General features: G+C 40.9%; 1 protein-coding gene across 1 annotated transcript in view; it reads right to left on the bottom strand.

The window, feature by feature from the left end:
* Window positions 1–22,779, bottom strand: part of pak5 (p21 protein (Cdc42/Rac)-activated kinase 5) — a 42,366-nt gene extending 19,587 nt beyond the window's left edge. The window contains 6 exon segments of the mRNA XM_030721889.1: window positions 1,927–2,544; window positions 2,546–2,767; window positions 20,917–20,961; window positions 22,559–22,597; window positions 22,599–22,748; window positions 22,750–22,779. Coding sequence (XP_030577749.1) covers window positions 1,927–2,544; window positions 2,546–2,767; window positions 20,917–20,961; window positions 22,559–22,597; window positions 22,599–22,748; window positions 22,750–22,767 — 1,092 coding nt within the window. The 5' untranslated portion in view covers window positions 22,768–22,779.
* Window positions 22,780–25,024: the final 2,245 nt, after the last annotated feature.

The following is a 25,024-nucleotide window of genomic DNA, read 5'->3' as shown; positions in this document are numbered from 1 at the left end:
CGTGTGCGTGTGTGTGTGTGTGTGTGCGTGTGTGTGTTTGTATCTTTGTGTGTGGCCAAGTTTCTGTGCCGTCTACTATTACATCCCCACCGGCTTCCCACAACAGCAGGAAAGGGAAAAAGATTTACTTCAGTGGTGTGAGTGGGCTGAATGAGGGAAAGAGAAGAAAAGGCAGAGAATAAGCAACGACAGAGAGCCAGAGGTGGGTTTGTTCCAAGGTCCATGAGCCAAGAAGAATAGTGATTCTTAAGCTGCCAGATGACTCCTTGTTTTGATGTCGTCGTTTTTTAAACCACTGCTGCAAAATCAAACAAGAAACAATAACAACACCATCGCATGAGACAGATTATAGTTGCACCTTTGAGATTTGGAGAGAAAATAGTTATTATGTGTGACCTTTCATATGTAATTTGGCTAAATTGGATCTTGACTCTTTACATATTCTACATTTTTTAGGAAAGCAAATGTGCCTCTTTAAGCAAGACAAATCAGAAAGCAGAAAAAATATGAAACAAACAATATGAAAGAAAAATGGCCTTCTTCTGCGTTGCTTTCCTGCTGTTCTTGCATTCTCTGTGGCTGCGTTTTCTTTGAGTGGCTATTTACTGAGACACGCAGGTTAAATGGTTTTCATTAAGGCACCCTGGGATCTACATCAGCAAACCCAGTTTTCCTCTCAGCTTACTGTGTGTGAAGGGAGGCACGGTGCAGACCTGTGATAGCGGTACTCACGGGTTTAATGAGGCTCAGAAAGCTTTGAAGAATGACATAAAGGTATTGTGTAAAAACTCTGACCCCAGCTGTTACACTGACTAACCACCTTTTGCCCTGTGCTGCAATTCCTAATCTATTATCTTCTACCGCAGCACACGCGGTTCCTTATAATAAGAATTCTGGTATAAAAGAACTACAAGTAACTGGAAACATATGGTTACGTTACACAGCCACTAATACATGGACGGTTCGTTTGTTCTTGTCAGTAGAGTTTCAGTGTAGAGGAATCTCTTGGGTGTCTCTCCCGCTGCTCCACTGGAGCACGACACAGGCTGCACAAGAGCCAACATACTTATAGTGCAGCTGTTACCCAGTACTATACACTATACACAGTCTACCGAGTCACATTGCTGGGCAATTTTTACCAACTACCAAATGGATCACTTTATATTTTCTATACATTTTTTCTTACTATTCAAACTTGAGTTATAATCGTGCAAAATCTGCCTCCTCTAGTCCTTATTATAATTGCAATCATAGTATATTTTTATACTTTGTGGCAATCATATTTCTGTTAAAATGTTACATCTAGCTGTGATTGCAGTTTGTGTGGTATAAAATGCAGGTGCAAGGATTCAGCATAAATCTGAACAGCAAGACCACTTACTCCTATTTATTAATTAATTAATTTTAATATACACTGATTTCAACTGGTACTGGTATTTTTTCCACTTTCTTCCTACTGCTAAGCTTTCTGGTCAGTGGTCAGTCTGAGCAGTAACTGAACTGTGTGCAGAGCTAGTAGTCACTGCAGAAGTGTAGTTCTTTATGTGGCGTCACCTTCCTCCTTCAGGGAAGAGTAGATTAAAAGCTGGCACCATCTATCTGGCAGCTAGAGAAGAAAAAAAAACCTAATGGTCGAGGATCAGCGGGAACTCGAAGCAGACAGTTAGAAAAACACTGAGATGAAAAGCAGGTTGGGAGGTTAAACTGTATGTAACACGAGTACATATCTGTGTGATTTTCTCTGAAATGTTTGTACCCGTACAGACTTGTTGGCAGTGTGGTGTGTGGAAACACGCCTCCTGGACAACCATTTGTCATGGCCATTTGATAGGTTCTGCATTAAGTTCTGTCAAAATGAATTTCACAGATGAAAATGCCTTTGTTGTTACTAGAATGCATAGTCTTTGCTTTTTTTTTTTTAGTTACCTTAGTTAAAGTCTGTGAGTTGGCGAGACTCTCCGAAAGGCGTGGGTAGGTGTAGGAGCTGTACGGGTGGGCCTGTGGAGGGTTCTTGAAACTCCCACTGGCTGCATAGGGGACATTTGGCTCCTGCAGCCCAGAGCCTGACCGAGATCGCTGCCTGATCGCAGGCGTGGGGCTGGTCTGGGTCACGTAGGAACTCTTGGGTCGCTTCTCATATTCGTCCCTCATGCCACCGTAACTCCACTCACTGTCAGGGTAGTTAATCTGCTCGCTGTGTAGCGATGCACGAGATGGAGTTCCGACTGATGTGTCCCGGTAGTCCTGGCTGGATGAGCCCCCCACCGATGCCCGGTAGTAGCCGCTGGAACCCACTCCGCTACCAACTGTAGAGGCCACCTCATCTGCTGACCGCCCTTTGCTCTCCAGATAGGTGTGGTAGTCAGGGGGAAGCTTGCCATAGTCTGATTTCTGAGGCATGGCATCAGGGTAAAAGGGGCTGCGTATCGGGTGTGAGTGGCCATTCTGCTTGGTGAATCGATAGTGCCTGCCAACTGCCCAGTCCCCATCTATGGAGAAGCTTGGCTTGCCAGGATCCAGAGAAAAGTCCCTGCTGGAAGTGTCCCAGGTCACATGAGTAGCGGGAGTAGTAGTGGTTGAATCCATTTTCCTCTGGAGCAGTGGGATGACCACTGCCCGAGGGTTTGGAGATGCCTCCAGCCTGATGGGGGCCTGGCGGACTCTCTTTGCGCAGGGAGTTGGAACGTGTGACCGAAATGTTGTCGAACTCCTCCAGCAGGCCATTGATGGATGCGTCTTTGGGTGGCCGGTTCCCTCGAACAATGGTCTACAAGTAAAGGAAACACATTAACACTTAGCACAAAAGAGACTCGTGTGTCTGAGACTTTGATGGCGATAACCCTGATACCTTGGGTTGCAGTACATTCAATTTCAGGTTTATCATTCCTGTCTGAGAACTGAATGAGATGAATTGAAATTCCTGCATCATTAACTTCAGTTAACTTCAAACACTTTCGGGCAAGAATTTCAATTCATGTGTATCAGGGCTTTACATCACAAGTATGAAATTAATCATCACTTGTAATAAATGAAGGTCGGTATTTGTATTTTAAAGAACAGCAGGCATTGATCTACACAACCACTAGTTGTTGTGAGTTGGGATGCGGCTAAAATGCATGAAGATAAATGGTGGGAAACCTCAGATGGTAAAAGGAAACCAGTGGTGGATTGAGAGAGCTAATTCCTGCCCCATTTCCCTCGCAATACATCAACTTCAATTTCAGTGGGATGATCAGGATACATTAATAGTCGTGAAGTTTGGTTTAGGGCTCGTGAGGCGCATGAGCACACCAACACACGATTACACACACGCACACACCAAAAACAGCAAGGAAGACGGGGAAAAGGGGAGAGAATGAACACACAGACTCACATCTGCTTCAAAGCAAAGGCAGCTTAAACATCAGGGGGGCCGCTTATCCCCTCCTACCTTGTGTTAAACCCTTTACAAGGCTGTGTCGTGAGTCATGGGGAACATGTGCTACAGCAGGACTACAATCTGTGAGTGTGCATGATGTGTGTGCATGTTTGTAGAGTGTGGCTCAAAACGTCCAAGTCGTGAGAGTGATGGGGAAAAGCGAGACACGTCTTTTTATCTACCAGTCTCTCTACCACTTCAAAATTACAGGAAACCATGCAATGGAACAAAGGAAGCATGATGCATGAGTAGTGCTGAGAGGAGGCTGAGCTGCAGAGATTATGTGAATACCCAACTCTCACATAATTTATTTTGGAGCTATCTGTGATGATCAAACAAATCTACTGACTGTGTTTCCTGGTATTACGGCCTCCATAAGGTAATACTCTGTCTTTCAGCTGTTTAGTATGCCATAAATGATAAAGGGACAGATGCTTGATTTCCCATGGGGCAGTGGCATATTATAATGGTGTTTGGCACACAATAATAACTTTAACAAACCAGTAAATATTTGACATATTTTATTGTGAAAACTTTATTTATTTTTTTAACTTTATTTATTGTTTTCATTTTGAGAAAATGATGCTATAAAATGCATTAAATGTCATTTGTTGGTTGGGCTGGAGCCTATCCCAACTGTCATTGGGGGGGAAGGTGGGTTACAGGCTGCTAAGCTAACACAACCATTCACACTCACACTTATGGACAATTAACCTAACATGCATGTGTTTGGACTGTGGGAGGAAGCTGATGTACCAGCGGAGAAGCCACATAAGCATGGGGAGAACATTCAGTCTCCACATAGGGAGGCTACTGTAAAAGAAAAAACCTGGCAACAAACTTACTAAACAGTAAAATATTGTAAACACCAAGAAAACTATAAGTTTTATAAGAACTACTAGTTCTTATAAACCAGTTAAAGTTTATCTCAAAATAATTAGCACCATTTAATTAAAAACAAAGCATAAAAACACCTATAAATAGCACATATAAAATATTAACCACTTTCAAATGACAGACATACAACTAAAGATTAGAGATCACCTAAATATAAATGGAAAAATATCATGATTTGTGCACTGACACTATTTTGGTGTCTAGTTATTAGCCTTTTCTCCCTTCTGTGGCTGTCTGTTGAGCTCTACTCTTAGACCCAACAGTGTCACATCATCGTTGTTCTGAGACCCTTTGACAGTGCTCACGCCTTGCTGTCTGTCACACAACTGTCATACTTGTCTTGCTGCGATTCCTCCATGTCACATGTGCTGAGGCAGAGTCTCAGAAAACCTGGGATAATCACCAGCTGTCAGCAACATTGTGCTGGCACTGGGATCCAGAAGTCTTCGCTTAGCTACCTGCAAACTGTCACTGCAAACACGCTCGCCTCTTCTCATCCCATTCATCTGTGAGACTCTAAAGCGGCAAGGCAACTACAGTTCATATCATCCATCCTTAACGCTTTTCAGATGCTTTTTTTTCTTCTTTTTTCAGATGCTGCTTTTTTTCTTCTTTTTTTTCAGATGCTGATCATTTTAACCAGGCTGAATACCATACTTCTAATAACAATGACAAACTGTGCATGTCAGCATACTAAAATGTCATTTTTCCATGTGTGCTAACTTTCATAATCAGTTTGTACTTGTAAGGTTTCTTTTTTCCTGAAGGGCCAAACAGGAAAGGCCTTCTTCAGAGGCCTTTACAATCACTGCAGCTGGTTTTTCCTCACATCATCTCTCTTTTCTATTTTGTTACTTGGTACACCTCCCTCTTCCTCTTTAACACTCCAGTTGTTCTCCTCTGTTTGGAAGCTATAGGCAGTTTGGTGCTGTGAACTGGAGCCCAAGGTGAAATGGCCTATAAAAGCAGTGAGTAAAATCTAGCTGAAAGGCTGGAGCTGCGGCAGGAATTGGTCCTTAAAACAGATCGATGAATGTAAATCTATCATGCTGGGTCTACTCTGTGTGTTGGTGAGCTGGATTTTCCTAGATAAAGCGGTTGTATCATAAAATTGAATACAAAAAAAAATCCTGCTGCTTAGTAATTGCTGTTATGCTCATTAGAGTTACTCTCACACTTCCTCTAAACTATGTTAAAAATTTGTGAATGGTGTGCCAAATCTAAACTGAGGCAGTTGCATCACGTTATGCTGCGTGGACGCCGGCGATTCATAACTAATTCAATTGGCATACAACAGTAGGGGGTGTCAGTTGATATCACAAAACACTGTCATTTGAATTTGCTTCATAATCAATAAGACTGTGTCAAAGAGCATGACAATTACAGGGGGCAGACGGAGTCGGAGGGAAAAAAGCGGCGAGTGAAATCAAGGTGGTGAGGAGGGGTGCAGAGGGGAGAGGGAGACAAGGTTAATTGTGTGCCAAATCACTGTCAAACGGTCGGCATCAAGCCTGGAAATCTTCCCATTAATTTGAATTAGGGGCTTCCATTCCCCCTTCTCCAATTCTCCTCTCCCCTCTACCCCCCATCCTTACAGCTCTGTGAGCCTTGTGCGCAGGTTGTGTTCCGCGGCAGCTGTGACAGCAGCCATATTTCATCGGCGTGCAGTGTTGGCCTGTCCTTTAGTGATAAGCTGTAATAGATACTCTCTCAACTCGCCACGACCTGCTCAAGGTAAGCACGGGAGAGAGCGGAGGGAAAGTGAGGAGAGGAGGGGAAATGAACTAAAGGAAATGAAAACAGACTGAATTAAAAATGATACAGTGGAACGGGGCGAGGAGGAGGAGAAAAGTGGAAATGAGAAGAAAGCATGTGCGGGGGAGTGGCTGAAAAACAAACTAGGCTAGATGCAGGGAAAAGTAACAGAAGAGCAGGAGGAAAGAAAGAGGAAGAACGACAGAAGGACGGATGGAGAAGAGATGAGGGAAGGGAGGGAGTGTCGTGGAAAGGGAGTCATGAAAAATGAGGCTCATTGGGAGATAAGGGGGATTAACCTTGCTGGTAATGAAGGGAGGGTGTGATGGGAGGATGGAGGGAGGAAGAGAGGGAGAGATAATTAATGAGCTTGCCCTTCCTGTGACTCCTAGCTAGAACCCTGGTTTGGAAGTTGCACTTCACTGGCCAGCTGAGTCCCGGGACAACTCAGAGTCCGAAGGAGGAGCAGCAGCCCTTTTCCTCTGCACTGATGTTTTATTTGGTTTTAAAACTGCCGCATAACCAGATATCTGAGTTTGCTCACTTTTTTAACTGTTAAAACTCCTTTTTTGGTCATTTTTACAGTGATATGCTTAATTATATTTTCCTTTGGCATTGGAAAGAAGATTTTTGTTATTAATGATTAGGTATGTTTTAATAAAATAAAATAAAATAAATGTGCTATCTAATGAAGTCACATACACACTAATATGGAACAAAAGAAAGTCCTCTGGACATGCAGTACCGTGTAAAAGTCTTGAGCCACCCCTTCTGTCTTTATATTTTGCTAGGAAAATGGGAAATGGATGCAGCAATTTATGGAAATGTGCAAACATACATGGAAATACAGTAGATAAGGCAAAAACAGAGTTTGTACAATTCTAATGAGCTTGAAAGTCAGTATTTGGTATGACCACCTTTATTCAGCATAAGCTCTCTCAGGCAGCTTTGCCATTTAGTACTCTTCAGGAATAGTTGTCCAGGTTTCTGGTAGGACATTCAAAGCTCTTCTTTAGATGTTGGCTGCCTTTTGTTCTGTTCCCTGTCAGGATGATCCCACACTGCTTCAATAACGTTGAGGTCCGGGCTCTGGGGAGGCCAATACATGACTGAGTGTTCCACTGTGTGTTTTTCTATCTGTGTATGCTTGGGATAACTGTCGGTCTGAAAAATGAAGTTGCTGCCAATCAGATGCTTCCCGGATGGCATTTCATGGTGCATTAAAATCTGACAGTACTTTTCTGCATTCATAATTCCATCAATTTTGACAAAATCTCCAAAACCACTGGCTGAAATGCAGCAAAGTGCCTAAAGATACAATGTAAAACTGGCTCTTTAAGTTGTCTATGATGTGTAGACACAACACTGGTTCATCCTTTGAGTTAGGTATTGTTTTTACAATTGAATGATTTTTAATTCAGTGTTAAGTGCCTTAATAAAAATATTCCTCTAAAAATGGTCAGGTACAGGAACTGGACTGAAATGAGTGAAAAAGCAGCCAACATCCAAAGGAAAACTTTGAAAGCCCTTCAGGAAGCCTGGAGAACTATTGCCCAAGACCACTTAAAAAAAAAAAAAAAACAATAAAATCTGGCTCCTTGGAAGCAAAATAAAGAAATGAGGGGTGGCTCAAGACTTTTGCACAATACTGTAGACTGTACCAAAGATTCAATATAGTTATCCATGTGTTTCATTAAGTCCCATTTTGAAGCCTGGCATTTTGTCATCTTGGCATTTTGAAATTTGGTGCTGAGGGGAGGATCCGATGAAAGCTGAGGACAGTATGATATGTTAGTAACTTGTCAAACGCAACCTGAATTATATCCTGCTTTATTATTTATTTTACTCTAAATGGAATCATAATGAACATCGATTTGTATTAAATAAGGCTTGAAACTAGTGACTGAGTCCATGTGTTCAGGGGATAAGGTAATAAATGAAGGGAGCATGGGGTCATTTTCTCAGACTCAGATTCACCCTCTCTGGCAAATTTTTTACACTTTTAATACATGGAAGCTTTGTCCATCCTTGATGTACAGTTTATTGCTTGAAGTCAGCAGCTCTGTGACAGTTTTATCCCTATAGGGACTTTCTCATTAAGAATAATTATAAACCACAGAATATAGTAAAAATGTCAATGTGTCATTTAAAAAAAAAAAAAAACAAAAAAAAAAAACTTGTCCAAACCCAAATCAGGTCACTTAGTTATGTGCATACCTTTGTTTTTTGTTATTTTTTTTTTTTAACTGTTGGATGTTTCATGTTTCAGTCCATTAAAGTTTAGAAGCTACATTTCAGCGTGTGAATGCGCTCATGAAAGCTCATCACCCATTACAAACCTCACCCTCGCTCTCACGAAACACGCACACGCTGCAGCAACAACATCGCCTACTCAGCACACCCACTCCCAACTCTCATTGGTGCCAGTACATGGCCTCGTAGAAAATGCATTTTTTTTTTACATGTTTGTATACATCCAGCGATGTACTTGAGTAAAAATGGGAATGTGAACACAACAGAAGTAATTCAAACCCTCCAACCACATTTTCCCTCTCTCTCTCCTCTCTTTGTGTATTAAATCCCGACCCTCTGTGAACCTCTGTCACGACGACTCACACAGCAGAAACCAAGCATGCGTGGGTATTTTCTCTCTCTCACACACACACACACACACACACACACAAAAATGTGACTGCTACTACCACCGCTGCTGTTTCTGAAGTGCTGCATCCTTTTGCATCAGTGCCCAATTTGTGAACAGCTGCTTACGACTGTCTGAGAAAGATAATATCATGGAGGCCTTCAGACAGCAGATAGAGACCACTCATGACGCTCCTCTGAGTGTCCTGAGACTGACCAAACACCCTGCGGCACCAGTTCCTAAAGGATCAAATAAAGTATAGCTGATGAGTCAAGATATTTTTTGTAAAAAGCAGCCAACATTCACAGACTGATTTAAAAAAAAAAAAAAAAAATCTTATGCATCATGTATCCGGGTACTCTCTTATGAAAAGAAGAGAAAAAAAAAAAAGACATGAATTTAAATAGTTAAATCTATCAGGATTTAGGTAAACACTGAGATTAATACGTTCATATCCTCCAGCCCCCTCTGCTGGATGAAAATGATAACCACAACCAGCTTCTAAACTTTGCTTGCTAAGAAGCTGAAAGAAATTAAACCTCCTTAGTCCTCATAAAATTCAATGAAATTGATGTGCTTCACAATTTAGGCCATTTATTAATCCACAAAATATTTTATATAAAATTTTTTGTGCAGTTTTAATATATTTGTGGTACTACTTAAACAGAACTATTAATATGCAACTATTCTAAACAAGGATTATAAAAGGAGGGAATATAGGACACTTGAAAATCTTGTTTTTTTGTTGTTTTTTTATTCAAGATTGTTTCTACACATTATCAACTTCAACGTATCCACACATGTAATTTGGATGTTAAAAAAGTACTTATACATTTACACATAAAAATACATACCATTCTGAAAAAAGTTGTTTTCTTAAAATTTTCTTTAAAAAACTGATTGAGAAACACTATACTGCCAAAAGTACTGGGCCACCCCAGAACACTGCACCTATAGGAACTGCTCAGCCATGAAGCTCCTCGCACACTGTTTTTATGCTGATGTTAATGCCAGAGGAGGTTTGGAAGCCTGCAGTTACTGAATATGGCGACTTTTACCCAGTATACACTTCAGCACTCGGTAACCCGGCTCTATAACTTTACATGTTCTGACACTTCATGCTGTGGCTAAGTTACTGTCATTCCCAAAAGCTTCCAGGAGGGAAGAAATTTCATAAAATAAGTGTTGCAACAATGGCAACCTGTTAAAGTACCACACTTGAATTTGGTGAGCCCTTTAGAGTGACCCATTCTTTCACAAATGTTTGTAAAGACAGACTGTGTGGATAGCTGCATGGGACTGAAAACACCTGAATTCAATGATTAAGAGGTGCTGAGAAATACCTTTGTCTATATAGTGTATCACATTTGGTACAAAGTACTAATAACATGAGTTTAGCATTTTTAAATTTTATTTTCAAAGGAATATAATTGATAAAATAGAATCACTTAAACCCAAGTAAACCCTTAAAGAAATGTTACTCTGCTTATAATGTTGATTGCACAAGAACTTTAAAACATATTTTACATTTTCAGATGTTCACCAAGTGAGAAAAAAGCCTAGTTTACAGAAACAATACTTGGAATGGTTAATTGCAAGAATACCAATTAGGTACTCTTATCTAACAAAAACTATTAAGACAAGTAAAGCAATGTTTTGAGCCAAAACCCAAACATAACATTAAAACCTGTTTTCACATGCATCCATGTTTCCTTAGACACAAAATGGATAATAACAGGACTGCTGCCATATCAGCTGATTCTAAAATGACTTTCCCAGGAGCAGCAGTGCTTTGGTGTGTCTTGGAGAAACAGGAAATGTTTGCTGCTCTCTGCTGGCTTGACTTAGTATTTTATATCTGAACCAGCATATTAATTGTGAATTACACGACCCTGAATATAAATTATGGGGTGTTTTCACTGATAAATGTCAAAGTAAAGCGTAGCGCCTGATAATACGATTCTCTAAGGCACATATCTTGTACCTATCATTAATTAGAGCAACTACACCTGACCTCAGTCAAAGTTCAATGTGACGTCGGCAGGCGGACCCACCTGTATTATCTAGAGGAAGATTTAACAGAATAGTTTCACTGAGTTCTTTACATTTATTAGCTGGTCTTAGCCAGATATCAACAGAATTATTCAAGCAGCAGATTTGGAGCATTTTCAATGATTCATATGCTATGAGCTGCCCCTGCAAAAAAATGTACCCCCCAAACTTCCACCAATAGGAGTCAGAAAATAAAGTGTTTTGAGAATCATAACAGCTACTCACAATGTTGTAGGTGTGCTGATGGTGACCCCTTGTGTAGTAACATGAGGACTACAGTTTTGTCAACCAAAAAAGCCTCAGTTCCGCACAGCAAATGCACTAGGTAACTTCCTTATGGCTTCTTTTGCAGCATACATCTAGTTGCCAGACTGTTGACATTTCTTGCACCAGATGCAACTACACTCACACATTAGCAAGAAACTGTAAAAACAATCATATTAGCCATATTTGGTTAGAAAAACTAGACTCATAGGAGAGACAGAGATCTGTTAACAATTTCTTTAAGGACCCTGGTCAGAGACACCTTGCAACCCATAGTCCTTGTGACCTCCAGCAACTGCTCAGCAACTGAAACTCAAATTTTCATTCGTCAGGTGGCTAGCGTTGGGAATACACCATTTCCCCCCAGCAACTGGTGGTTACCACCCACAACCGGTCACAGCAGATAGCTGCCCCTCCCTGAGCCTGATTCTGCCACAGGGTTCTTCTTGCTAAAGGATGTTTTTCCTTCCACAGCTGCCAAGTACTTGCTAATAGGGAAATGTCTGATTGTTGGGTTTTCTCTGTATTATTGTAGGGTCTTTATCTTACAATATACATAAAGTGCCTTGAGGCAGTTGTTGTTGTGATTTGGTGCTATATAAATAAAACTGAATTGAACTGAATACCAGAGGGTTCACTGATCAGTTCTAGGCCTGTGTGACTGGGGCTTTAGATAAACTATAGAGTTCTGTGACCCATCTGGGTGATCAATATGAATAATGTGTGTCTATATGTTTCATTTGGAAAGTGCAAGTAAAAAATAGTGTTTATTTGTTTATGTGGGTCATGTTGCTGGGGGCCCACTGTGCAGGCCCTTACACAAGCTAGTGAGCACCAGTGGCCATGTTTTCTACCACTCACATGCCTACAACCCCCACAGCTCCCAGCCCAGCAGCTCAGTCTAGTGTGACCCAGTCACCTTTGACCTCAGCCTCAGCTACAAGCTCCAGGATCCATGAGTCAGACATGATCCAACGCATGGACTCAAGAATGATTTCCAGCAAAAATGGATTAGTGGTGGAGGCATAATGAAATACAAACATACAGTCAGAACAAATCCCCTGATCTTAAGCATATTAGTGTAGTAAAGCCTGGACACTCTTCCTTTTATCCGTTCCTCTAAGCACTGGCAGATTAAGACTGATTCAGAAGCAGGCAGCAGAAATTTCTAGAAAATTAAATTTAAAAAAATTAGTAGAATCAGTAAGTTTCCTTGCCAGTGTGGTCATGTATGTGGTCGGAATGATTTTTGATGTTGTTGTCATTTTTGAGAAGTTTCCAAGTGAGCGTGCCACAGCCTGAGAAACTTTCTGATCTAAAGGAGGAGAGGATGCAGGGAGCAAGAAGCAGAGGAGGAGATCAATTGGATGTCTCCCAGTTATCTTCTTGTCAACTCAGAGACAGATAAACAGACAGCTTCCCACTATAGATTAATTACACCCCAGCACTCATTAATCGGAGCCCCGTCAGCCACTACAGGCGCCTACAACACACTTCCTCCCCTATCACTGCTTAGTTTCTACTCCCCTTTCTTCTCATTAGTGTGCTGTTATGTTTTCTTCCCTCATTTTACCTCTCACTCTCACATACATACATGCTTTATCCTACATTTTACTTTTATCTGCATTTAACAAGACTACTGCATGTAAAAGGCTAAAGATATGACATGTTTACTAGCTTACAATATCTTTATTTATTTATTGTATTTGGGTTGATTACAAAATGTTAGGGTCCTAACACACAACAATGGACACATACAGGCATGTTAACATGAATCCTGTTACTAATGCACTTTGCGCAGTATGGGAGAACCACCCTTAAGAACACTTATTAAAATTTATTCTCATGTAGCTCTAAATTATGTCTTTGAATCTGAGAACATCTTTCAAAATATAAAGTGACATGTTCACTAATATGGCAGCTTGACATTTATATATGTATAAAAGAACCGGAGGTCTATTGAGTGGATGATTAAAGTCAGCAAACAAAACTGATAAAGGAGGCAAATATGTTAAAATAAGTACAATAACACCCACAATAAATCCATCCATTGATTTTCTTCCATTTACCCAGTTCTGGGCCAGGGTGAAGCTGGAACCTATCCAGCACACAGAAAGGCTCTGGCGCTAGCCACCGCACCACCATGATAAAATGTTTCTGAAATCATAGCGGAAAATAACAGAAAATATATCACGAGTCAAAAACCTGACAGTTCTGTGTAGCAGGTTTAAAAATCCTAAACTATACCAGGGAGCAGGCATTGGGGAATTCTCTCTTTATGGAATACATTAACTAGAAATTATCTTATTCCAAAGTCCAATGCAGTTATTTCTCATAGATAATGACACTAAAATAACTTTTCACAAGCCTTAAAAAAAACAAAAACCTCTCATGTGATACTACCACCTCATAAGATCATTATTCCTATTGAACAACTTTATGTACTATCAATAGGCAGCTGGCCAGGCACTTCTAATTCAATAAAATAAGAGCAGACTTATTAAAATGATGCTCTTTCTGAGCCGCATCTGCAGTGCTGATAAATGTGTGGTTCAATTTTCATTTTAAGTCAATAATCTTCCACAGTGAGTTGGGAATTGCAGGACTTGAACTGCGAGTTGTAGTTTTCCTATCTGGCCACACGAGGATACTGCAGGTCCGGCCATTAAGCTCCTCTCACACGTGTGTACAGCAGCATACAGTGAAGTAATGCAAATACTGTAATATGCCCAAGGAGATTAGGAATTTAAAAAAAAAAGGACTTTAAATCCACTACAATCATAGCTTTCAAAGTATGGGAGAACAGTTGTCTCACATGATTTCTGTTTCTTCAACAATCCTTCCCTGTTTAAAATTCACAGCCTAAATGTCCTTCCAAAAAAACCCCACATTCAGACACTAAAGGATGATTGTTAGCCAGGACATTTTGAGCTGCCCTGGCAAAGTACAGCGCATGACGCTGAAAGCCAAAATTCCCCCGCCGACTGAAGCCTCCGTGAGAGGTGATTTGCAGAGTGTGACTGTGAATGGCAGCCGCGCAAGAAGACAAAGTGAGAAAGCAGAGGAGGAGGAGGAGCAGAATGAAGGAAGGAATGAGAGAGGTCTAAATCAATGCCATCCACTTCAGCTCAGTGCCAAGAAAGACAGATGCTCTCTCTATCTGTGTGAGGGTGCATGCCGGCACAGACACACATCAATCAAGAGTTATTTTCCTGCAAGTCTATTTCTGCTTTGACCAATTTAATCCTAGATCAATTTGAGATGGAACGTAATACATGAGTCAAAATCAAATTAAACTTGAAATTGAATGCATATTGATCACAGCATCCAACTTTCTTTTCTTCCCATTAAGAAGTTGAATGAATGCCACCATCATTGTGTGTGACAATCTAAAGCACAAATGTCGCTTTGGCAGATCTGGAGCAAACACTGTAGGCGCGTATCAGCATCTAAAAAGAGATGGAAGAGATGTTTGCAAAAAAAAAAAAAAAAAATCAAAAAAATCATCAAAAATGCCTCACCACCTGTTCTTTTAGATCTTTATTCTAAACAAAGACTTTAAGATAACATACTTGCAACACGCAGAGATGCTAAAAGATTCTGGACTCGCTCAAAGTACTTGTCTAGATCTCATTCATTCTCATTCTGGGCAGTCTACTGCCTTGGAGCTCACCCAGTATCGTTAATACACACTGCAATAAAATGCCTCCTCAAATTAGCAACTCTCAGTGTGCACATGTCAGAACCATAATAGCCCGCATCCCTTTTCAATAAAGACACAGGTTTGCATTTCTACCCCTGAAGCAAGGACTGGGTGACCCTGTTAAATCAGAAACACTATCTCTCTCTGCGCTCCGTTTCTATATGTATACATACAGCAAACCCAGCACAGCTACGAAAATAACTGCCATGCACTGCTGAGAGCACAAACTCCACTCTGTACAGCTGTAATTCAGGCAAGGTGGAATGTGAAGCGTTAAAGCGCAGTCAAACATGTGATCCTTTAAATGTGAACTCTGTAATGTCAGCAAAAAAAAAATTAAGCAGTTACAATCTTACCTGCACCTTCACTGTTTAGTCTAGTGTAGTTTAGTGTATTTTTCACAAAGTGCCTGGAACTGCTGGCAGTGAGCGCTGAGACCTGTTGCACAAACAAATATGCATAGCCAGCATAGCAGCGTGTAGTCTTGGCTCACCAGAAGCAGAAAGAGTTGAACACCCCACCTGTAACTGTTTATGAACCGTCTGCGCCTGGGGTTTAACGGTCGCCGCCCTCTCAGTCTTCATCGCTAACGCCACCTGTCTCAGCTTCCCCGGCTCCCTCAGTCCCACTGTCCTCCTGCTCGTGCCCGGCCCCAAAATCTCCAGCTCCTCGCCCCCCCTGCCATTTAAGTCACTCTGCTTGGCTGCAGCTGCATGGATTGACTGCAAGTTTGGCCCTGCACTCACAGCAACCAACATAGGACAGACTTGATCATCAAATTTTCCCTCTGTCATCTGCCAATAAACTTGTGGGGGAAGGCTGTGCCCTGCTATCAGTGACCCCGTGACATTAACAGTAGTACCAGATATGATCCTGCATGTCAGGGCTGCTGTCACGTGCTTCCTACTGTACCAGTCAATCATTTGTCTCTATTCTGTGAAAGCCTCATTTCTGACTGACCTCGACTAAATGCCCAAAAATATGAAACTTCAGCAACATTTAAGTTTATAAAGTAACAAATCAAAACAAATTCACACTATTAAACAGAATCTATTGGAAATGTACTTATCCACTGAGAGTGCATTTTGTGTATATTTTCCAATGTTCCAGTGTGATGTAAGGCTGGGATATTTTCAGTGCAGCTATAAAGGGTTTGACAACAGCGAGATGTTCAGCTACCTAAAATATCAGCAGTTCTCTCCACCCACACTACCTACAGTATATGTAACCCACAGCTGAAACGCAAGAAGTTTAGGCATGGACTCGGCAGGCTGTCAGCAGTCAGTTTGGGAAATGCTAGAAATTGCCAAAAGGAGAAGAGGATTACAAACAGACTGAAGCAGAGATAGCACCTTAAAAATGACATCTTCATTGCATAACGCCTCGTATGCACTTCACAATGTGGAGCAGTTACTCTGAAATTGCTTATCAAGTTTTGATTTCATCTGCAAGGCTTCATTACAGAAAAATGTCCTTTTGCACAAACCTCCTTCAACATGGAAACCACCAACTGGAACAGGAAGAGTTCTTCATGCTCTGAAACAGGCTTTTCTTTTGAAGGATGGAGAAGTAGCACTTCTGCTACAAGGTTTTGTAGGTTTCTTTAAGTGCTGCTAATATATTATTAGTATGTGTAAAATTGTGTACACTTGTGTAATCAGTCTTACAGTAAAGTTTGACATTTTCCTAAAAATATAAACTACATATCATCATTTGAAGGGCTGTGATTTATTTCCAAACTGTATTTAGTTCGATTCCTGTGGCCATACTTCCACTTTTGATCAAGACTTCTCTTGAGGATGGTACACATGACTTTTGCTCTCCGAAACTTAAAAACACATCATGTTATTGTACGTTTGCAGCATTTTGAACTTGCCACTTTGGTTCTTTTGTGTAAACCAGAGCCACTATGAAGAAGAAAAAAAAAAAAAATGGAGGGATGGAGCCACTGCGATGTCACCCACTGGTCAGTGAAATCCTGCAATGAAGTGTTTTCGTTGTCACCCACCTTGGTGTTTAAAAACCAGATGTGACAAGTGAGGAAGGATTTGATACACCACATTGTTTTAGGAACAGTCACACCAACATCAACGTCGTCTCTTGAAATGCCATCTTATCACGATCCTCCAAGCACAAGAAAACTAAGATGTTACTATGAGTGTGTAATCTAAATGTAGGCAGTGAGCTTTTCATTTACCACTATTAACAGCAATTGATGCAACATGAAGCTCCTTCACTGATTCAATACCCTCTGCAAGCCTATCAACTCTCTCCATTCATCACCTCCCTTATCTGATTCATCTGTGGAAACCTGAAGATCAGCTCAGGCCATTAAACTACAACCACATTAGCTTCCCACCCACATGGCAGGAGAGTGAAATTGATATGAGGCCATACGCTCTGCTGTGTTTGCTGTCAAAAGAGGACAGATCTAGATATCAGAAAATACTTTTTTTCCATTTTTCTTTTTTTAGCTTCATTCAGAAAACGAAACATGTTATGCAAAGATGAGAGAAACATTACAGAGAAGGAGTGCCCTTAGCACCCCAGGTTCACTTCTTATCTGTGAATGTGAACATCTCTCCTCTGCAGCTACTGCAGAATTAAGAGGAATAGGCTCTAAGCTGGCCTCAGAATCATAACGGTTTAGCCTCTCTATGAAAATCCTCATGTTATCTTTTACTTTCTCCCTGGCTTGATGCTGATACCAGCCTCGAGGGTAATTTTGATAACATTTGTGATAAAACAACCATATGGATCGCTAAATCTACCAAAAACCTATTCTAAAATGCTGGTTTTCATGTTTCTACAGCATAATGAGACCTGAGAAAAGTATTCACTGAGTTTCTGTCTGAGAGCTGTAAACGGATCAGCCGGTTGGAAAGGATTTAAACTGTGATGTGTGAGAATTTTGTATTGTCGGGGTACTGTGTCTGTATCTGTAGAATATATATTAAAATATTTCATTATATTGACATTTATTTTAGTTTATAAAACTGTTGCTTGTTGGGATTTTTTGGGGGGCTTTCCATTTGAGCAGTTTGAACATCATATTTTTATGAAAGGCATTATATAAATAAAGTTAAGCTGAGTTTTTGCTCAACACATAATACACAAATACTAAAATACTAAATGTTCCAAATGTAAAGTAATATGGTGGCTTCTTATAAAGTCAGACAGAGTCCAAAAAAGCAGGAAATACAACTGAACACAACACAGCTGGTAATTAACTCTCTTTGCTTTCATATGTGTCACCTTTCATTTGGAAAAGAAAAGATTTAAGTAAGCATTATGTTATAGAAGAAAACTGCATAAGGGGCTACATTCATCAGAAATATAGGCATATGTCTCACAAGGCTTGGATATGAAACATAAACATTTACTTTTGAAAGAAATGAGAAATATTTTTTTCTATTTCTTTTCCCTGCAAGCTTTCCTAGGGAGGTCATTTTGTTTCTCATTACACAAACCAAAACATCTAATATTGGCCGACGGCTGAGGAAGCATGGACAAATAGGTACAGATAGGATTAACAGGCCTATGCACACAAACACACAACACACGCAAACATGCATAAACACGTACACACACCAACATGGTAAATTACCCTCTCAGCTCTATAGGAGTCTGCAATTTGAGTGTGTCAAAGTCAAGGTGTAATATGAGCCTGGCATTAATAATAACCACAGCACTGCCCCTGCTAGTGCTAATGAGTCCAACACATTAACACACATGTAGCACATGCCCACCCACACATCCATGCATACACACTCAAGAGGGAGAGGAGAAAAAAAAAAGAAATGCAAAGTAACAATGAAGATGTTTTGCATGAGTTGTCACAGTGCGCTTACTTATGCACCACCACACACATTAAATTCTCAAAATGAAGAAGCTTTAAGAGCGCAATGTTTAAAACATGCAAATGCTCTTAGGGCATGGTGTTAGCTTATACTTCTGGATTAACATGTGCGCTAAGGGCTAGTGAAGGCGGAGGGTGGAAAAGGGGAAGAACAGAGATGAGAGCTAAAGCTTCAAGCAATACTAATGCCCAGCTGAGATGAGCAGTCTGACAACAAGGCTACAAGGCCTTGTGAATAAACGATGAGGAGCGCTCGAGCCACAGGGCAGAGGTAGTAGTTATTTTAGCATGATGGCTGTGCCGGCCTCTCTTAACTAACTGCATAACACGCAGATGAAAAGCATAAACACACACACAAAACACAGGGTAACACAACACAACACACACATACTGTGTTGACCTTTTACTGTACTCTGTCCCTCTATACTGTCTGGTGAGGACAGCACTGGATGTTTGCCAGACTAGAGACCGACTCATCCAGGCCCACCTGGTGTGCGTGTGTGTGTGTAAACACTAAGTAGACAGAACTGGGGGAGTCTGCCAAGCGGAGGAAGCCTTATGTCAATCAAGTGTCAGGACAAGCAGGAGAGAAGGATATCAGGCCATGGGTACGACACTATAAATAACCTAGCCCACCTTGGAGTCCGGGTCAAACACACACACACACACACACACACACACACAAACACACACACACACACTTGTGTTTCCATCACTTTAACAGGACTCTGACTTAAATTCATTTCCTAGAGAATTGCCCTAAAAGTAACCTCTATTCACCAAGATTTACGTTGTGTGGATTTTCTTTTTGTACCCAAGCCTAGTCCCCACAACACCAGTATAACACACTAATTCCATCCTTAGACTGAGAAAATACCATTAAGAAATGAAAAAAACAAAACAAAAACAAAAACAGAAACTCAAGGTTGTGCTCAGAAAATGTACCATTAAAGAACCACCACACGTTCTCAACAGGCTTTTAACCAAAAATAAGGACTGTGTTGTGTCATTGAGGTCATTAAATCTGAGCAACCAACAGAGCTTCTTATGTTATCTGCTTCTATTAAATAGCACCCTCAAACGTACAAAGAATACAAACTTCGCACACATATTTGCTAGTTTGTATTCTTTGTACGTACACTGCAAGTGAGAGCAAAAGCCTTTGGATTTGATATGGGAGTGAAGTGCCCCCCTGAATTCTGAGCAATGTATAACTACTTTCAGCACTGTTCCACCAGCTTATTTATCTGTCTAAAAGGACTTAAACTACAGCCAGATTCAGATGGGATTGGATCTTACTATTGCATGTCTTTTGTGTTTCTTTCACAACTAGAGCTGGCTAATGGTACATGTAGTTGCATGAATATACACAAAAGTAAGATGAATGCTTTATTACCCACCTCCTGGATTATTAGTTAGTTTAATCCTGAGCTATAACCAGATATGGCAGATTTAGACATGTCCTACTGAAGCCTGTTAATTAAAGCAAGAACTGTTAAGTGCTCAGAAACTGAAAACAGCTGGAGGAAAAGATCCTGGATATTACCAAGAAAAACTGGCTTCACTGTCTCCAGGATGTGAAATATCTTTATATTTCATTCACATTTGGAGGAGAGGAGAGGAGAGGAGAAGAGAGGAGAGAGAGGAAGAGGAGAGGAGATATGGACATTCTGAGCTAGGAGAGCGGCAATCGTCTCTCTTAGTATCTGCTCATCTTCTATTCTCGTCTCTTCTCTATCTCTTCTCTCTTCGCTTCTCTTCTCGTCTCTTCCTTTCCTGTTCCTCTAATGTCGGTTGAATCGAAGGGTTTTTCTAAAACATGCAAACCCTTTTGAGCTATTTTCTACAGGAGTGACAGCCTCCAGTAGAGCAGAATCAGCTGTCATGGCAACATGCACTTCACATCTCAGCACCCATCATCATCATTATGATTTCATCATCATCATCATCATTATCAATGACGCTCCATAGCAAAGGGGAGCAACAAGGGAGCATGCCACTGCAGTTGATCTTATGTGTTCTAGGAAGCTCATGCGAATGCAACAAAAGAGTGGAGATGACAACCAACAAAAGACTTGGCAGAGCAATGTAGTCATGTCATGTGTGGAGTCATTCTCTGTGTTCTCCCTGTTTCCGGCTGACACATCACCTCCACCTGAACGCATGGCAGCAGGCAGCAGGGGAGAGATGTGGAAACGAAACAGCGGAATTGTGACTGTGTGAGGGCGACCTTTAAAAAAAAAAAAAAAAAAAAAAAAAAAAAAGTTGGGTGGGGTGAGGTGGGTGTGGGTGTGTGGGGGGGGATCGAAGGGAAGAGGAGGTCATACTTTGGGCAACGGCGTTTCGGATGACCGGACTTTCTTGGGAGATATCTGTGAAGAGAGCAAGAGAATTATTTTCTTGTTTCCCCCTCTTCAGAGATATCTCCTGTGGCATATTGCTGTTCTCTATAACAGAACTTTGTCTGCTTGGATTTTCCTGTCAGCAGACCTGCAAGTGGCTCCTCAGAGACTAACAGTGTATTCAGCCTCACAGTTTTTCATTTATTTAAATGGAACCCTCGACTTGTAGTGTTATACTACATGAGCTTTCAGTTACAAAAACTGACAAATTTGTTTAAAATTCAAATGTTTCTCGGGAGATAGCTCATTCGTAACATATTACAAGGGCAACAAAAGCGGTGTAAGCAGGTGTTGTACTGCAACACACATTAAAGCAAAAAAGGGTCCTAAATTTCAATGCTGAAGAGCACTGGCTCTCTCAAGCATGATGGGACCACTTTAAAAGAGAATAAATGCCACATTATAAACAATGACCCTGTAAAGGCCCATTAGGCCCCAAACAACACAGAAAAAGGTGCACAGAAATATTAAGGAGCAAATCATCAAATGTTTAAGTGTGGCTTTAACTGGCAACAGTTGATCAAATGTGTCAAAGTGATATGTTAAGGAGCAACCAATGAACAACAACACATCAGAGGAGACACTCAGAGAGAGAGGGAGACAACACTTCACAATCACAGGGGAGTAAGGCGAATGAAAAGAGACATCAGTTTCTCATAACTGTGGTGTTATTTAAAGGAAAACATTTATATAATCAGATAAACACTATATTAAACAATTTTGGACTAACATGGGCTGAAAAGACTCCAATGGCAAACATCTGTGGTGAGTATATATCTAACGCTCCTCACACATGCAGCCGACGCCAAACAAAAAGCAGTGCGTACAGTATATCTGCCATAAAGCATGCTAATTATATTCACTGGCCTCTGGGTTTGGTGTTGATATTTGTGAGAATTTTTAATGCATTTTTGCACCTTTTGATTGGCTGTTATTTTAAGTTAGTAGGTAGAGTTGATAGGTGCCAAATTAGCCACTGTTTATCCACAACATATCTCCTGGGTGGGTGCCACTACATTTTTTTTTTTTACTTTTCATATTAACCCACTGACATATACATGCTAAACTGTATGCAGCACAGTTTACTTACAATTAGCGCCCAAAAGCTATAGTTTTTATACTTTTACTGTCAGTATGTTTGGCAAGAGGGAGTCAGTCAGTGGTCACAAAATTGTTTAAATGCAGGTTTAAAACATTATAATGTGCAAACAATACGATTGCAATTTCTGACTTGATAGAGACGTTTAAACAGTGTGAAGTGGCCAGATGGTATGGAGAATGATCTATTTTTCCTCCGAGGAAAGTGTGTAACAGGTGGAGAGTGAAGCAATAAGAGACAAAAACACTGGAGGTGACAGACATCTACAGAGGGTGAGAATGCATGGACTGCAAAAAAAAAAGAAAAAAGAGAGACGTGGGAAGAAAAGACAGTTCATAATTAAGTTCATGTAGACGTAATGTGTGGGTTAAGGTGGAGGAGAAATAGAGGGATGAAAAACAGAGAAAACATGTGAGAACGGGTTGTCTCCAGTGCTCACGCTAGACACTCTATTCAGTTGCACTTTACCTTCATTGGTGCCAGCTGTATGGGGGTAATGTAAGAGGGGGTCCACCATGGGCTTGGGCCGATTGGCAGTGTCTGCCAGGAGGCTCTGCCATTGCTGTGGCAGGCCGGTGAACTTCTGCTCCCGTGGGTCGAAGCCCGTGTGGACCCGGTGCTCAAAGTTAGACGGAGCTGAGATCTCCAGCCGTTTTCTTCTTCTTCTTCCCAAACATGCTGGAAAACCCTGGCAAACCTGGCAACCCAAAAAACACAGCTGTATTAACATTCTAGCTGCAAGCACTGGTTGACTGACTTGAAGGAAATAGATAGCACTGCACATCCTCTATAATGGAGTTTAGGCTAAATATTACTTTTTATTTTTCAGTTAAGCACTAATGGCTTTGCATGCATCGATTATATTGAACTGTGTATGAGAGGTGTGACTCTATACCAGGTAGCATGGATGCAAACAAGGATTTTTAGAATACTTTGCATCAAACATTGTTTTCTACAACATAAGATAAGACCTGAAGATTGGGGTACACTGAAGATTTTTTTTTATGACCACAGTGTAATGAATCTTCTGAAAGCTGCTCCCAGCAGGGTGCATGCCATGTCACAAATTTCAAATCATCAAAAACTGGTTTCTTGAACATAAAAATGAGTTCACTGTACTCAAATAGCCTCCACAGTCACCAGATCTCAATCCAAAAGAGCACCTTTGGGGATGTGGTGGAACAGCAAGAGTGTGATGCTATCATCTCAATATGGACCAAAATCTCTGAGGAATGTTCCCAGCACCATGTTGAATCTATGCCAATTAAAGTACACTACAATTAAAGTACACTATTGCCAAAAGTATTCGCTTGTCTGCCTTCACACACATATGAACTTGAGTGTTTAAGGGTTTAATATGTCAGCCCACCCTTTGCAGCTATAAACAACTTCAGCTCTTCTGGGAAGGTTTTCCACAAGGAGTGTGTTTATGGGAATTTTTGGACGATTCTTCCAGAAGTGCATTTGTGAGCTCAGACACTAATGTTGGACAAGAAGTCCTGACTCACATTCTCCACTCTAATTCATCCCAAAGGTGTTTTATTGGGTTGAGTCAAGATCTTCCACACCAAACTGACTCATCCATGTCTTTATGGTTCTGCTTTGTGCACTGGTGTGCAGTTATGTTGGAAACAAGAAGGGATCATCCCCAAACTGTTCCTACAAAGTTGGGAGCATGAAATTGTCCAAAATGTTTTGGTATGCTGAAGCATTAAGAGTTCCTTTCACTGGAACTAAGGGGCCGAGCCCAACTCCTGAAAAACAACCCCACACCATAATCTCCCCTCCACCAAACTTTACACTTGGGAAATGCAGTCAGACAAGTACCGTTCTCCTGCAACCACTAAACCCAGACTCATCCATCAGATTGCCAGATGGAGAAGCGTGATTCATCGCTCCAGTGAACATGTCTCCACTGCTCTAGAGTCCAGTGGTGGCGCGCTTTACACTACTGCATTCAAAGCTTTGCATTGTACTTGCTGATGTAAGGCTTTGATGCAGCTGCTCAGCCATGGAAACCCATTCCATGAAGCTCTCTAACACACTAATCTATACACTGTTCTTGAGCTAATCTGAAGGACACATTAAGTTTGGAGGTCTATAGCCCCTCTGCGCATTATGTGCCTCAACATCCTCTGACCCCGCTCTGTTATTTTAGGTGGCCTACCACTTCATGGCTGAGTTGCTGTCATTCCCAATCGCTTCCACTTTGTTATAATACCACTAACAGTTGACTGTGGAATGTCTAGTAGTGAGGAAATTTTGTGACTGGACTTGTTGCACAGGTGGCAATCCTATCACAGTACCGACGCTGCAATTCACTGAGCTCCTGAGAGCGACCCATTCTTTCACAAATGTTTGTAGAAGCAGTCTGCATGCCTAGGTGCTTGGTTTTATACACATGTGGCTGTGGAAGTGATTGGAACACCTGATTTAATGATTTGGATGGGTGACTGAATACTTTTGGCATATATTGTAGTTCTGAAGGCAAAAGGGGCCCAAACCGGTATAATTATTTATGTTGCCAGTGAGTGTATGAAGCAGGCACTAAGTAAAATGATGACTAAACATATTATATGTGGTTAATATCGAGTCAGTGTGACAGTGTATATATATATATATATATATATATATATATATATATATATATATATATATATAAATGCGTGATGTTTAATCTGACTTTATTTGTACTGGGTTGTTTTGCACTACTGCTATGCAGCATGATGAATCTTATAATACTGGCAGGATGTAGACAAGAAAAGAACAGCAAAAATGACCAAACATACTGAAACAGCCAAGTGTCCATTTTGATTATGTAATGTAAGCATCAGGGCAAAAACAGCTGATGCACTACAGCTCAGAGAAAAAACAAGGAAAATGATGGCAGTCAGGATTTATTTTATTTTTTATTAGCATATTTTTATAGTGGTT

This window comes from Archocentrus centrarchus, chromosome 24 (genome assembly GCF_007364275.1).
Source record: "Archocentrus centrarchus isolate MPI-CPG fArcCen1 chromosome 24, fArcCen1, whole genome shotgun sequence".
NCBI classification, from domain to species: Eukaryota; Metazoa; Chordata; class Actinopteri; order Cichliformes; family Cichlidae; genus Archocentrus; species Archocentrus centrarchus.
Note: the sequence above shows the minus strand (reverse complement) of the source record. Positions and strands in the feature narration are given on the sequence as shown.